Genomic DNA, 13,976 nt, shown 5'->3' with positions numbered 1-13,976 from the left:
GCACTCAGGCCCTGATTCCAAACCCCAGGACAGGCACCAAAGAAAGCTGAGCAAGGTCTGGAAGTTTATTGTAACATTGATGCAAACTTTATATATGCAGATCATCTAATCCAGCATTTCCAGTCCCAGAAGTCTTGGCTACAGATAGAGTCTCATGTGTGCATATATATATATATATATATATATATACACATATATACACACACACATATATGTATATACAATATATACAATAGAGACCATTTAGCTGTCCAGCCCTTATGGATCAGTTAAATAACTTTGGGTACATCTGTAGCTGTCACATACATTGTAGATATTGAACAATAGTATAGCTGGCTCCCATTTGTGGAAAGACTACCTCTGGAAGGAAATGAAAGAAACTGTTCATTGGAGCTGCTTCTAGGAAGGAAAGTGACCATGAAGAGAGAAAAATTAGAGGCGGTAAAAAGTTTTACTTTTTGCTATGAACCATCAATGCCACTAAAATTTTATTCCATGTGCTTGTGTGCATATTCATAAAATACCACTGATATACAACTTTAAGAAATTTAAAAATAGGAATAGAGGAGTACCACTTCCTCCCACCTGTGAGAAGAGAGGTTGATTTCGGGCAACTCTTCCCCAGCTCTTCTTGGGATCCTATGGGCTTCCTGGGTAAAAACAAATGCCAATGGCCTGAGTTTAAATGACACCATTTCATTTCACAGAATGGAACACTTCTACGGCTGTCCCTATGACTTCATTGAAATCTTTGATGGCCCACAAAGTGAATCTTTTTCACTGGGACGGTTCTGCTCAGAAACAACCCCAATACTCACCTCCTCGTCAAACCGGATGGCTGTGGTGTTCCACAGTGACGAAATTGTCACCAACATTGGCTTCTCTGCATCTTATGAGACTCTGACTCAAGATGACAATGACACCGGTAGGTCCTTCAGTCATCTCCACCCTCCTCCCTGGTGCAACAATGATGATGAACTCGGATGGCCACTTAGTGCAGTGGGTGCTAGGGATTGAAAGAGGTTTTCTGGGCTCCTTAGGAGTCACAGGGCCTAAGATGTGACTTGGAGAAACTGGGGGAACACTGTGGCTTGGCACACACACACATCTGAGATTAGAGCTGAAACACACTAAACCAGAAAGTGGACTTGGCCGGCCCTATGTTGGAGCCTGTTTCGTTCGCAATGGTGTTAAAGAACGTTGCTCCAGCCAGGAATGGTGCCTCAGTCCTATGATCCTAGCTACTTGAGAGGCGGGGAGCAGGAGATCGTGGTTAGAAACCAGTTTGGGCATGAAAGTACGTGAGACTCCACCTCGCTCGGCCTCGGGCATCGTGGTATGTGCCTACCATCCCCAGTGACACGGGGAAACACAAGCAGAAGGACTGCAGCCCAGCTGGTGTGGGCATAAGGCAAGACCCCACCAGCGGATGCAGCAAGGGGCTGGAGGTATGGCTCAAGGAGAACGTGAGGTCCTGGGTTCGATCCCTTATACCGCCACAGAAACCGAAATGTTGTTCGGTGCACGGCGGTTGTCACCTTACACACAGACTTTGGGAGGCCCTCTTTGAACATCGTGAGGGCCCCGACGGGTACAGTTTGAGGGGGAAAAGCATTTAAAAGCAACCTCGCCCCCCCACTACCCCCCCCCCCCCCCCATTGCATGGCCATGATAGATCAAACTGGGAATGCTTCTGTAGCTAGAGTTAGCCCACAGGCCACACTCCGGGCGGGAAGTGGAAGCCTGGAGGCTGCAAAGCTGGGGTGTGAGCCCCCGGCCCCCCTCCCCAGGGCGGTGGCTCAGTGTCTGCCTTTCAGCCGCGGGCCTCCGGCTGAGCGACGGCCGCAGCCCGTGCGAGGGCCGCGTGGAGCTGCACTACAATGGCAGCTGGGGCACGGTGTGCGACGACGGCTGGGACCTGCGCGACGCCCAGGTGGTGTGCAGGCAGCTGGGCTGCGGGGGGGCCGTGGCCGCCCCCGGGCAGGCGCGCTTCGAGCGAGGCCGGGGCCCCATCGCCCTGGACGACGTGGACTGCGCGGGGACGGAAGCCCGGCTGTGGCAGTGTCTGCACGGGGACTGGTTCTCCCACAACTGCGGCCACCACGAAGATGCCGGCGTCATCTGCTCAGGTGGGCCGGGGTCTGAGCGGGGGGTGGGGGGTGGGGGGGGTGGGGGTGGGGCTCACGACCTTCTACCCCCCCCCAGGAAGCCTCCCGCCCCAAGGGCACGTGGAGGGGGACGGCGGGTGGGGATCTGCACTTGAGCCGTCGGGGTTCTCACACACCCACCCGGGACCCACCGTGTCGCTTCCACGATCCCCCCCACCCCCACTTGATGCTTTGCCATCCCGAGCCCAGAGCCAGGACCGCACCTGCCCCAAGGAGACAAGGCTTGAGGACAAACACGGTGGCGACACGGCCCTGTTCTAAATGCTTTGAAAAGGACAGGGAACTCCATCAATTCACACCCATGCATAGCTGAAAATATTCTTATTTAGAATGGAAATAGATGTACACTTAAGACAATAAATATGCAAGTCTTAAGGCAGAAGATACACTATGTCAAATTGTCCCGGCCCTGAGAGTAATGCGTCGCACCTCTGTATACCTCTCTGAGTAGAGGTGTGACCAGACAACTTTCCTCAAAAAAATAAAATAAATAAATCTAGGATCTCAGATCTACATCTAGGCCTCTTATTAGTCAGCCTTATCCCAGTTCCGTGTTTGCAAATAAATTCAGGTCAAATGTCCTCATCTATCCCTGCATCCTACTAGGCCTGGCTGGAAAGAGGTAGACCAGTTATCAGCTAGACAGGATAGGGTGAACCAGTTCTGAGAACAAAAGAGAAAAGTCAAAGGGCCAAATTATGTCCTAAGGAATGCAGAAACGAAAGCCACAGGCTGCGGATGACATCAGAGACTAGAGTAGAGGTTTATAGAGCTAAGACGTTTGGAACCAGGCCCTTAGCTGTCAGAGATGGGTCAGAAAAGCCTGAGTTACCAAGCAGCAGCTTTGAGTTCTCTTCCATCCCCAGCTGGAGGACCTTGCTGGACTCTGACACCCACCTCCCTCCCTGAGTCCCATGGCTCTGCCCTTACAACCCAACATTTACTAGGAAGCAAGACCTACACACATGCATACACACAGAGAGAGAGAGAGAGAGAGAGAGAGAGAGAGAGAGAGAGAGAGAGAGAGAGAGAGAGACCAAACCAACTGGCAAGACAAGTGATTAAACAAGGTAATGACCATGGCCACAGTATAGTGTCCAGTAGCAAGACAGAAATGGCCCCAGAGGTCACGGATATGAGGTGGCTGTTGGCATAGTAACTCTGAGCCATTCTTAGACACCCAGGTGGGGTACATTGGGTCTGGGCTTCTCTCCCAAACAAGACAATGTGCTTTGAATAAGCAAGTGTGCCTCTCGGGATTAAGAATGAAAAGAAATGACCTACCACACTTTTTATGTCTTTCATAGCCTCTCTGCCTCATTCAACACCATCGGCTGCTGTGAACTATGCAACTTCAGGTAATTTCAGTTGTTCTTCCTAATGAATTGTCTGTAACTGGCCTTGGCAGTCATCCTGGGCAGTACTGTGGTGGTTTAGAAGTCAATTGCCATCTTCATTATTTCCCAGCTGTTAGGATTCCAGCAAGTCTCTGAGCCACTTCATAACTCAATACCTCCCTCTGGATGAGGCTGAGAGCAGAAACATTTGCCTCATAAGGCTGTTTTGGGCGCTTGTGTCTGCCTCCATACAGTGTGGCTGTAGCTTCTGGTCCAAGGCCAGGGCACTGCAAGGAGTTCTCCCTGCAGGGATTTTCTGGTGTGCAGAATTAAGAAGGAAGAAGCTGAGAATGCCACTCACTCTTCAGTCTGCTCTTGGCTCTGGCCCCAAGGTTGTTGCATTTCAAGATTGGTTGGAGGGCTGGGAATATGGCCTAGTGGCAAGAGCGCTTGCTTCCTACACATGAAGCTCTCGGTTCGATTCCCCAGCACCACTTATATGGAGGATGGCCAGAGGGGGCGCTGTGGCTCAGGTGGCAGAGTGCTAGCCTTGAGCGGGAAGAAGCCAGGGACAGTGCTCAGGCCCTGAGTCCAAGGCCCAGGACTGGCCAAAAAAAAAAAAAAAAAAAGATTGGTTGGAATGTTTTCCCATCACAAATCTTTAAAGAGCCAAGTCCAATATGTGGAAAAGAGTTGGGGCAAATTTTTTTATTTTTTTATTTTTTTTTTGGCTAGTCCTGGGCCTTGTACTCAGGGCCTGAGCACTGTCCCTGGCTTCTTCCCGCTCAAGGCTAGCACTCTGCCACTTGAGCCACAGCGCCACTTCTGGCCGTTTTCTGTGTATGTGGTGCTGGGGAATCGAACCTAGGGCCTCGTGTATCCGAGGCAGGCACTCTTGCCACTAGGCTATATCCCCAGCCCCTAGGGGCAAATTTTTTAAGACCCAAGCTTTAGTTTCCTTTAGCTTATACAAGTTGATCTCTGTTTGCTACACACACACACACACACACACACACACACACACACACACACACACACACAAGCTGGGGGATAAAAGGGGACTTCCACACATGAAAACAATACCAGAAAGTGATTTACACCCAGAAACTATCTACAGAGCTTCTAGAAGGTGGTGATGCCACTGACAACTGACTGAACGTCGAATATATCTGACACTTAACCAAGATATGGTATAATTCTTAAGATGTCTGATTTGCTTCTTTCGTTTTCTATCACCTTTAGCACCTTTTCCGAAGCCATCTGAGGTGCCGCTAGCCACAGGTAACCTGCTGTCTCTTTGGCTGCCCTCCCCTTGTGAGTTCAGAGAGACCCAGCATTTCCGTGGGAGAGAGTGTGACCACGCACCACACTGTCCCTTTCCCCCTTTCTCCACGGCCTCAGCCTGGGATTGCCTGGGACCCCCCAGAAACTCTAGGACTGGATAGTGAGGGGGGGGGTGAAGGCCTACCCGTGCCGCACAGGGGTCACCCCCCCCCACCCCGGGCCAGGCAGGGCTCACTTCCCGCTCCGCTTCTGAGGTCTTCGCAAAGTTCACCTCCACTCCGGCGAACATCACCCATTTCCTCTCTCAGCTCTCACGGTGGTTCCAGATCAGGCAGGAATGACTCCCAGGCTCGGTAATCCTCCCCCACGCTTCTCTCGACGCTTCCTGGTTATCGGGTGTGTCTCGGGGACTCTGTGACGTTACAGACAGTGATGTCTGCACCCACACAGACCTGCATCTCCCTCAGGACTGGGAAGGCACACGGGAACGCCTAGCTGCTTGACTACTCCCTGGTTCTTTTTTTTTTTTTTTTTTTTTTGCCAGTCCTGGGCCTTGGACTCAGGGCCTGAGCACTGTCCCTGGCTTCCTTCTGCTCAAGGCTAGCACTCTGCCACTTGAGCCACAGCGCCACTTCTGGCCATTTTCTATATATGTGGTGCTGGGGAATCGAACCCAGGGCTTCATGTATACGAGGCGAGCACTCTTGCCACTGGGCCATGTTCCCAGCCCCCTCCCTGGTTCTTATGTTTGTTTGTTTTTTGTTTTGGTTGTGTTTTTTTCACTTTGAACCCTGGCCAATGCTTGGCTTAAAGGAAATAATGAAACTTGAGTTTGCATAAGTTGAGGCTGGTTTCTGTGAGTTTGATGACATGGCTCCACATTAGATCTTTATTCTCATTCCTTTAATTACAAAATGCTCAATCCTACAACAAGAATGGTAGGACTAGTATATTTAACATTTTTTCCTAAAACAAATATGACAACAGCATAACTGAGTGCAACTAGGAAAGGGATGAAAATGTTCTGACCAGTGGACCAATGTTCCTACCTGTATTTCACATTCAGACATTGCTTCCACTTCAGAACCCAGTAAATGCCCTCTGCCCATGGCACTGCGTAGGATTAAGAGCAAGGGGGTCTTCATGCCACTGGGGCGGGGACAAGGACAGGCTTGAGGGGAGGGTGGAGTATCGGGCTGTCATTATCTTTGAACTCAGCACTTCACCAAATCCAGACACCAGGTGGTGGGCGGGGCAGCATGCAGACCAGGAGCACCCTGACCAACTCAGACCCCCTGTCGAAGGTTCCAGATCTAGCTTTTACCACTGCAATTTGACATGGACTTGTGTGGCCACTCCTTCTTGCCTGTCTTTTCCATGTGATGGTTTGTCTTTGTGAGGACAACAACTCTATGTTGTTTTATTAACTTTTTACTTCAACACCCGCTCAGTGCCGGCTGCCCAGGAACCAGCGATCAGATGTGCTCACTAAAATAAGAAAGAAAGCAAGCCGTGAAACAACAGGAAAAAAAGTTAACTATAAAGCAGTGTTTGCTTACCATTTGGTAAGGCTTAACCAATTGTTTTTATTTCTTATTTCCAGAAACTTTGAACGTTGCCAAAACAACTTCAACAGGTACTTTACATTTAATTTACTTGCTACTAATTATTCTAATTGCCAGTGAATCTATGAAACAATTTATAACTTGGTGGAATCTTTGGTTGTTTAGGGTTTGCTTTCCTTTTTAGTTTTGTTTTAACATGTTTACGTTGGCCCGACTCATGAGCACCGTCTCTGGGTCTCTGATGGCGAGGGCGTTCTGGGTGGTCCAGCCGGATGCAAGGGCCCGAGGAAAAAGCACGTTAAGCCAAGCCGACTAAAGCAGACACAGAACCAACTGGTGGCCAAACACAATTCCCAACTCACGTTCCAGGAGTTTCTCCTGGAAACTAGCCACAAAGTAGTACTGCCCGCATACGGAGACATCACGATCCTAGCTGTCAATGATCCTCTGACATTCCCCGACCATTCAGCCATGTGCTAGATCCATGCCAAGGCAGCCAGACGGCAGAGCCAACCTAGGCAAGACACTCTTCCGCAACAGGTTTTAAGAGCGATGCCAGTTGAAATTAGGTGAGGAGTTCCTAATGTGCCATTACAATCACAAACTTTGTAAGTGAGCGTGTGAAGTGTTTCACCGAATTAATTCTATCTTAAATTTTACCAATTTTGTTATCAGGACGATGTGTGTGTTACTTTGCTAGAGTTCATATAAGAAGGTCATTCAAACTGAGTGTCTTAGAGCATAGAAGTTGGTACATCATAGTGTAAAAGCGGAAGGTCTGATATAAAAGTGTCAACCTCCATACTAGCACAAAAAGCACAAGGGGAGGTATTGTCCCAAATCTCTTTTCCACTGGTAAAATTAAGGTAAGATTAATTAGGTGAGATGAGAAATAATACAAAATGTTTCTTTCTCACCTCTCTTGTTCAATTTTATATGAAAGAATACCTACAGAAATATTATTAGATTATGGCAATATTTCTCAATGTTTTGAATTATGAATATATTTCTATGTTCCTATTGTTTTTAAATTTTCCATCTGAAAAGTGTATATTTAAGTGTATATGTTTTTGACTATTAAACAATTTCATGTCACATAATTGTCATCTCATTTAGATTCTGAAGTATTGTTGAAATTTTGATACTTGACTTTTACCAAAATTTTAATTTCTTTCTGTAATGATCTCATTATAGATTCCCCACAAAGGTATATTTTCAGTAAAGATACACATAGCACATTAAACAAGCAGCACTATTTTATGCTTTTTCTATGAAATATTTACTTCAAATTTCAAAAAAAACAAGACACAAATGTGAAGAGGGCTTGGTTACAATAAAGAGGTTGCCTTTCCTCACTCTGGTGCTAAAGCAATTAAGAAATAAATTAATCATGGTAAGCACTAAAATGTGGCCTTTATTGCCAGTAAAGCTGGTTTGAAGTGCTCCGCTTAATTCAAAGCCATTCGCCCTATTCTCAAGCTGTCTGGAGAAAGTTCCTTAGAGATGACCCTCCTCCAAAGCACTGGCTCCCACCAGCTTAAAAGAGGAGGAAGGCTGGGAAAGCCAGTCTCCATTCAGAATCATTGTTACACCAGCCCTGTATGCCTGAGAAACTTAAGCCAACTGCTCTTGCCCTCCAGACAAGTAATCTCTGCCTCCAGGTGAAGAAGGAAAGGGTGAGGGCTCGGATGGAGGTTCAGGGATGGAGAGCATGGCCCAGAGCAGTCGGGGATCTGAAGGTGGCCTGCCACCCGAACATTGGGAGAGCGGGAAGGCACAGTGATCTAAGGGGCCACCCTAAGACCCCCCGTATGTCTAGAGGGACAGGAGTCTGATGTGCCTAATTGCTGCCTTGTCGTTTCTGTCCATCTACAGCTTCCGTCTCAACCGCTGTGACCTCCACATCAGGTGGAGCTGTCTGTCGTCCCCTTCCATATCTCTTCCCCTCAGTATTATTTATAAAGCTAGGCTGGTGCATAAAAATTTGCCCTCAACAGTCTTGGTTTAAAAAAAAAAATAGAGACCTGGGAGTCCCTCCTGGAATATTTGAGTCACTTTTTCTCTTTGTGCATAGGTCAAGATCATAGATCAACATCAGCAGAGGCAACTTCACCAACAGGTAAAGTCTCTCTTTATGATGTCCAATGAGATGAGCTTCATGTCATATTCTCTTTAGAAAATGAACCCAATTAATGGTCCTGTGGGTCATAGAGTAGAAACCAATGAGAAGACATGATCAGTGCCAGTCAGCTTATTTCTTTTTGTGGTGATGGATGTTGAACCCACAGCCTCACACACACACTGGCCAAGAAATCTATCTCTAAGCTACACCATTAAGCCTTCTATTTAATAACTTCAAGGATCCTCAATCTCTTGATTTATACCTAGATGCACCTCCATCCTTAACAGAAGAGAAAAATACTTCCACAGAAGAGGGTGAGGACAATACCTCAGCAGAAGAGGAAAATACCTCAGTAGAAGAGGAAAATACCTCAGCAAAAGAGGAAAATACTTCAGCAGAAAAAGAAAATACTTCTGCAGAAAAGGGAAATACCTCAGTGGGAGAGAAAAATACCTCAGCAAAAGAGGAAAATACCTCAGCAGAAGAGGATGAGGACAATACCTCAGCAGGAGATAAAAATACCTCAGCAGAAGAGGAAAATACCTCAGCAGGAGAGGAAAATACTTCAGCAGAAGAGGAAAATACCTCAGCAGGAGAGGAAAATACTTCAGCAGAAGAGGAAAATACCTCAGCAGAAGAGGGAAATGCTTTAGCAGGAGAGAAAAGTACTTCAGCAGAAGAGGATGAGGACAATACCTCAGCAGGAAAGGAAAATACTTCAGCAGCAGAGGGAAATACCTCGGCAGAAAAGGAAAATACTTCTGCAGAAAAGGGAAATACCTCAGTGGGAGAGAAAAATACCTCAGCAGAAGAGGAAAATACCTCAGCAGAAGAGGATGAGGACAATACTTCAGCAGGAGAGGAAAACACTTCAGCAAGTGGGGAAAATACCTCAGTGGGAGAGAAAAATACCTCAGCAAAAGAGGAAAATACCTCAGCAGGAGAGGAAAATACTTCAGAAGAGGAAAATACCTCAGCAGGAGAGGAAAATACTTCAGCAGAAGAGGGAAATACCTCAGCAGGAGAGGAAAATACTTCAGAAGAGGAAAATACCTCAGCAGGAGAGGGAAATGCTTCAGAAGAGGAAAATACCTCAGCAGGAGAGGAAAATACTTCAGCAGAAGAGGGAAATACCTCAGCAGAAGAGGGAAATACCTCAGCAGGAGAGGAAAATACTTCAGAAGAGGAAAATACCTCAGCAGGAGAGGGAAATGCTTCAGAAGAGGAAAATACCTCAGCAGGAGAGGAAAATACTTCAGAAGAGGAAAATACATCAGCAGGAGAGGGAAATGCTTCAGAAGAGGAAAATACCTCAGCAGGAGAGGAAAATACTTCAACAGAAGAGGGAAATACCTCAGCAGAAGAGGGAAATGCTTCAGCAGAAGAGAAAAGTACTTCAGCAGAAGAGCGAAACACCTCAGCAGAAGAGGATGAGGACAATACCTCAGCAGAAGAGGGAAATGCCTCAGCAGAAGAGGAAAATACTTCAGCAGGAGAGGAAAATACCTCAGCAGAAGAGGAAAATACCTTAGCCAGAGAGAAAAATACCTCAGCAGAAGAGGGAAATGCTTCAGCAGGAGAGAAAAGTACTTCAGCAGAAGAGGAAAATACCTCAGCAGAAGAGGAAAATCCCTCAGCCAAAGAGGATAAGGACAATACCTCAGCAGGAGAAAGCAGACCCTCTGGTAAATGTTTTCTGCTTGACATATTTCTTAAGTGAATCACAGCCAACAATGTTTCCTCTTTCTATTTGGCAAACAAATACTTTGCCTATGATACAAATCCCACTGTACAAAGGAAGTTAAACATCCTTTCCACAGAGATGGAACTCATAAATCCCTTTACTCAAGCATAGAAGACGTAGGCATAGCTAGACATAGGCTTCTTTCAGGAGGGCAGATATGGTGGCCATAAACCCTTGCCTTCCTCCTCATCTCTGTCCTTCTCTACGCTGACTCCAGGACCAATGCAACCCCTATATCCTATGCCCCTGAAAACAGAGTAGCTAGAAAGGCTACGTATTTGGGGGCCCTAGAGGCTTACAGGCTGGTTTTCCAGTTCCTCATCACTAAAATGGTGGTAACACTCATGTGGCTCAGACTGTTAAGGAAGAGAGCTGTAAGTTTGTGGTCACATTACAACGTGATCTTTCAGGAGGAGAATCGTTCTTCATGCCATCTTCTCACACACCATTTCACACCTCCATCGACACACAACAAACGCAGAGCTCTGACGAAACTTGACTTGTGAATGGAGACAAATGGTAATCATTTCTTTTCATTAATTTTTTCTGGCAGCCACAGACCCAACTAGGACAACGTTGACACCGTTACCTGGTAATGATCCTATGCCTATTCCTCAGTTAAAATAGTTTTGTAGTTTATAGTGACTATAGTTTTACCATAAAGTACATTGTTAGTTTTCTTAGCGGCATTTCCTCCATGTGCTTAGAGGCTGAACTGCACCTCTCAGGAGTGAGCTTTCTATTATCCCAAGTATGTCTGACTTTGACCCTTCTCACTTCATTTCCAACCTTTTTAGGAATGTTTCCTTAAAAATCTACTAATATTTTTACCTTCTCCCCAAAGAAATCAGTATGCTTGTAAAGCTTATTTTGCGACTATTGAATAGATTATTTTAATTAAAGTAAGTAATTTTAAGTTAATTTTTAAGACTTACTAGGATATGCCATCACTCCTTACATTTCGACACCAAGAAAATAAAATTTATTGTCCACTATTTCTACACTCAAACCAAAGTAGCAACTTCAGCAAAAAGTATTACTCTCTGAATATCTGATTCTTCTGCTTTGAGTACAAATACGTGATTTTTGAGGAAATACATTTTAAAGCTTTTATCTTTATTTTTTTTTTTTTACAGTTACAATTTCAGTTGATAAAGAAATGGCCCCACTGCCTGGTAAATTTTTCTTTACTTCTAATTTCTAAAGTGATACTATACCTATATCATTTATATCTAGTTTGATATTACTGTTGGAATTGGATCTTTTTGTTTAAATTCTCTCCTCCTGACCAAAAAAAATTTTTTTTATGAACTTATAGGTATATATGTGCAAACACACATACATACACCACACACACACCCAAAGTTTATCCTCCAAGACCTCGCACAGAAGACACGTAACTGTCCAAAGTGCATCCCCCAAAGTGCAGGGGGGTGGGGGGTGGCACCGACGTCCCGCGCCACCGGGGGGGGGGGCAAATGGAGGACCCCCCACCGGGAGGGGGGAGGGGATTTCCCGCGGCCCAGGCAGTGCCCGGCCGGGCCCCGCCCCGCCCTGACCGCCCCTCTCGCCCGCCCGCAGACCGGCCGCTGCGCCTGGCGGGCGGGCGGAGTCGCTGCGAGGGCCGGCTGGAGGTGCGCCACCGCGGCGAGTGGGGCACCGTGTGCGACGACCACTGGGGCATCAAGAACGCCCGCGTCGTGTGCCGCCTCCTGGGCTGCGGCCGCGCCCTGGGCGCCCCGGGCCGCGCCCGCTTCGGCCCGGGCACCGGGCCCATCCTGCTGGACGACGTGCGCTGCTCGGGCTCCGAGGCCGCGCTGGAGCGCTGCGCGCACCCGGGCTGGGCGCGGCACAACTGCGGCCACCACGAGGACGCCGGCGTGGTCTGCGCAGGTACGGCGCCTCCGCGCGCGCGCGCGCGCGCCCCTGCACGCACGCACGCTCCTCCGCGAGCGCGAGCCCTCCCGCGCGTCCCCGCCCGCCGCTCCTCCGCGCGCCCCCGCACGCACGCCGCTCCTCCGCGAGCCCTCGCCCTCCCGCGCGTCCCCGCCCGCCGCTCCTCCGCGCGCCCCTGCACGCACGCACGCTCCTCCGCGAGCCCTCGCCCTCCCGCGCGTCCCCGCCCGCCGCTCCTCCGCGCGCGCCCGCACGCACGCCGCTCCTCCGCGAGCCCTCGCCCTCCCGCGCGTCCCCGCCCGCCGCTCCTCCGCGCGCGCCCACGCACGCACGCTCCTCCACGAGCCCTCGCCCTCCCGCGCGTCCCCGCCCGCCGCTCCTCCGCGCGCCCCTGCACGCACGCACGCTCCTCCACGAGCCCTCGCCCTCCCGCGCGTCCCCGCCCGCCGCTCCTCCGCGCGCGCCCGCACGCACGCCGCTCCTCCGCGAGCCCTCGCCCTCCCGCGCGTCCCCGCCCGCCGCTCCTCCGCGCGCGCCCACGCACGCACGCCGCTCCTCCGCGAGCCCTCGCCCAGCAGCCCGCCGCTCCTCCGCGCGCTCCCTCATGCACACACGTCGCTCCTCCGCGAGCCCTCGCCCTCCCGCGCGTCCCCGCCCGCCGCTCCTCCGCGCGCGCCCGCACGCACGCCGCTCCTCCGCGAGCCCTCGCCCTCCCGCGCGCCCCCGCCCGCCAGCCCGCCGCTCCTCCGCGCGCTCCCTCACGCACACACGTCGCTCCTCCTCGAGCCCTCGCCCTCCCGCGCGCCCCCGCACGCACACACGCCACTCCTCCGCGCGCGCCCCCGCACGCACGCCGCTCCTCCGCGAGCCCGCCGCTCCTCCGCGCGCTCCCTCACGCACACACGTCGCTCCTCCGCGAGCCCTCGCCCTCCCGCGCGCCCCCGCCCGCCAGCCCGCCGCTCCTCCGCGCGCTCCCTCACGCACACATGTCGTTCCTCCTCGAGCCCTCGCCCTCCCGCGCGCCCCCGCACGCACGCACGCCGCTCCTCCGCGAGCCCGCCGCTCCTCCGCGCGCCCCCGCCCGTCCACGCGCCCCCGCCCGCCAGCCCGCCACTCCTCCGCGCGCGCCTGCACGCAGACCGCTACTCGGCGCGCCCCCGCGCGCCCGCTCCCCCGGCTGCCACTCCTGCGCGCGCCCCCGCCCCCACGCACGCCGCTCCTCCGCGCGCCCCCGCCGCTCCGCGCGCCCCCGCCCGCTGCTCCTCCGCGCGACCCCAGGGTGTAGGTCTCCCCGCCACCCCCTCCCTCCCCCGGCCCGGCCACCCAGGAAACCTGCACGCACCCCTAAAGGTAAATCCAGGTGCTCCCCGCTACGGAGGGCAGGGCGCGCGGGCTCCGCGGCGGCCGGGGGCGCTCGGTGTTTTCACCCATCGCTGAGTGGCCTCTGGTCTGTCTTCTGGCTTTGCTGACTGTTAAGAGTTGACAGGTAACAATTGCAGGGAGAATAATCTGTGCAGATTATGATTGACAGGTAGCACACACTTCCGACAGGTAATAATTGTATGCCTTTCTGGATAAATAATAATCGTACCCCTTTATGAACAATAAAGGTGTGATGCAGGGGGGGGGTGTTTTGTCGGTCGTGGGGCTTGAACTCAGGGCCCGGGTGCTGTCCCTGAGCTTTTATTTTTCCCTCAAGGCTAGTGTTCTACCACCTTGAACCACAGCTCTACTTCTGCTTTATAGGTGCCTAGCTGGAGACAAGAGTCTCACAGACTTTCCTGCCCCGGCTGGCCTTGAACCATGATCCTAAGATCTCAGCCCCCTGAGGAGCTGGGAATCACAGGCTGAGTCACCAGT

General features: G+C 50.9%; 1 protein-coding gene across 1 annotated transcript in view; it reads left to right on the top strand.

Annotated features, from left to right (window-relative positions):
- The window catches only part of LOC125343683 (deleted in malignant brain tumors 1 protein-like), a 63,989-nt gene that overhangs the window by 46,291 nt on the left and 3,722 nt on the right, over nt 1-13,976 (top strand). Inside the window, exons 28-32 of the mRNA XM_048336190.1 lie at nt 708-925; nt 1,818-2,129; nt 8,764-10,161; nt 10,774-10,812; nt 11,802-12,113. Of these exons, the coding sequence (XP_048192147.1) occupies nt 708-925; nt 1,818-2,129; nt 8,764-10,161; nt 10,774-10,812; nt 11,802-12,113 (2,279 nt within the window). The remainder of the gene's footprint in view (nt 1-707; nt 926-1,817; nt 2,130-8,763; nt 10,162-10,773; nt 10,813-11,801; nt 12,114-13,976) is intronic.

Source organism: Perognathus longimembris, chromosome 2, assembly GCF_023159225.1.
Source record: "Perognathus longimembris pacificus isolate PPM17 chromosome 2, ASM2315922v1, whole genome shotgun sequence".
Lineage (NCBI taxonomy): Eukaryota > Metazoa > Chordata > Mammalia > Rodentia > Heteromyidae > Perognathus > Perognathus longimembris.
This window is presented reverse-complemented; position numbering and strand designations above follow the sequence as displayed.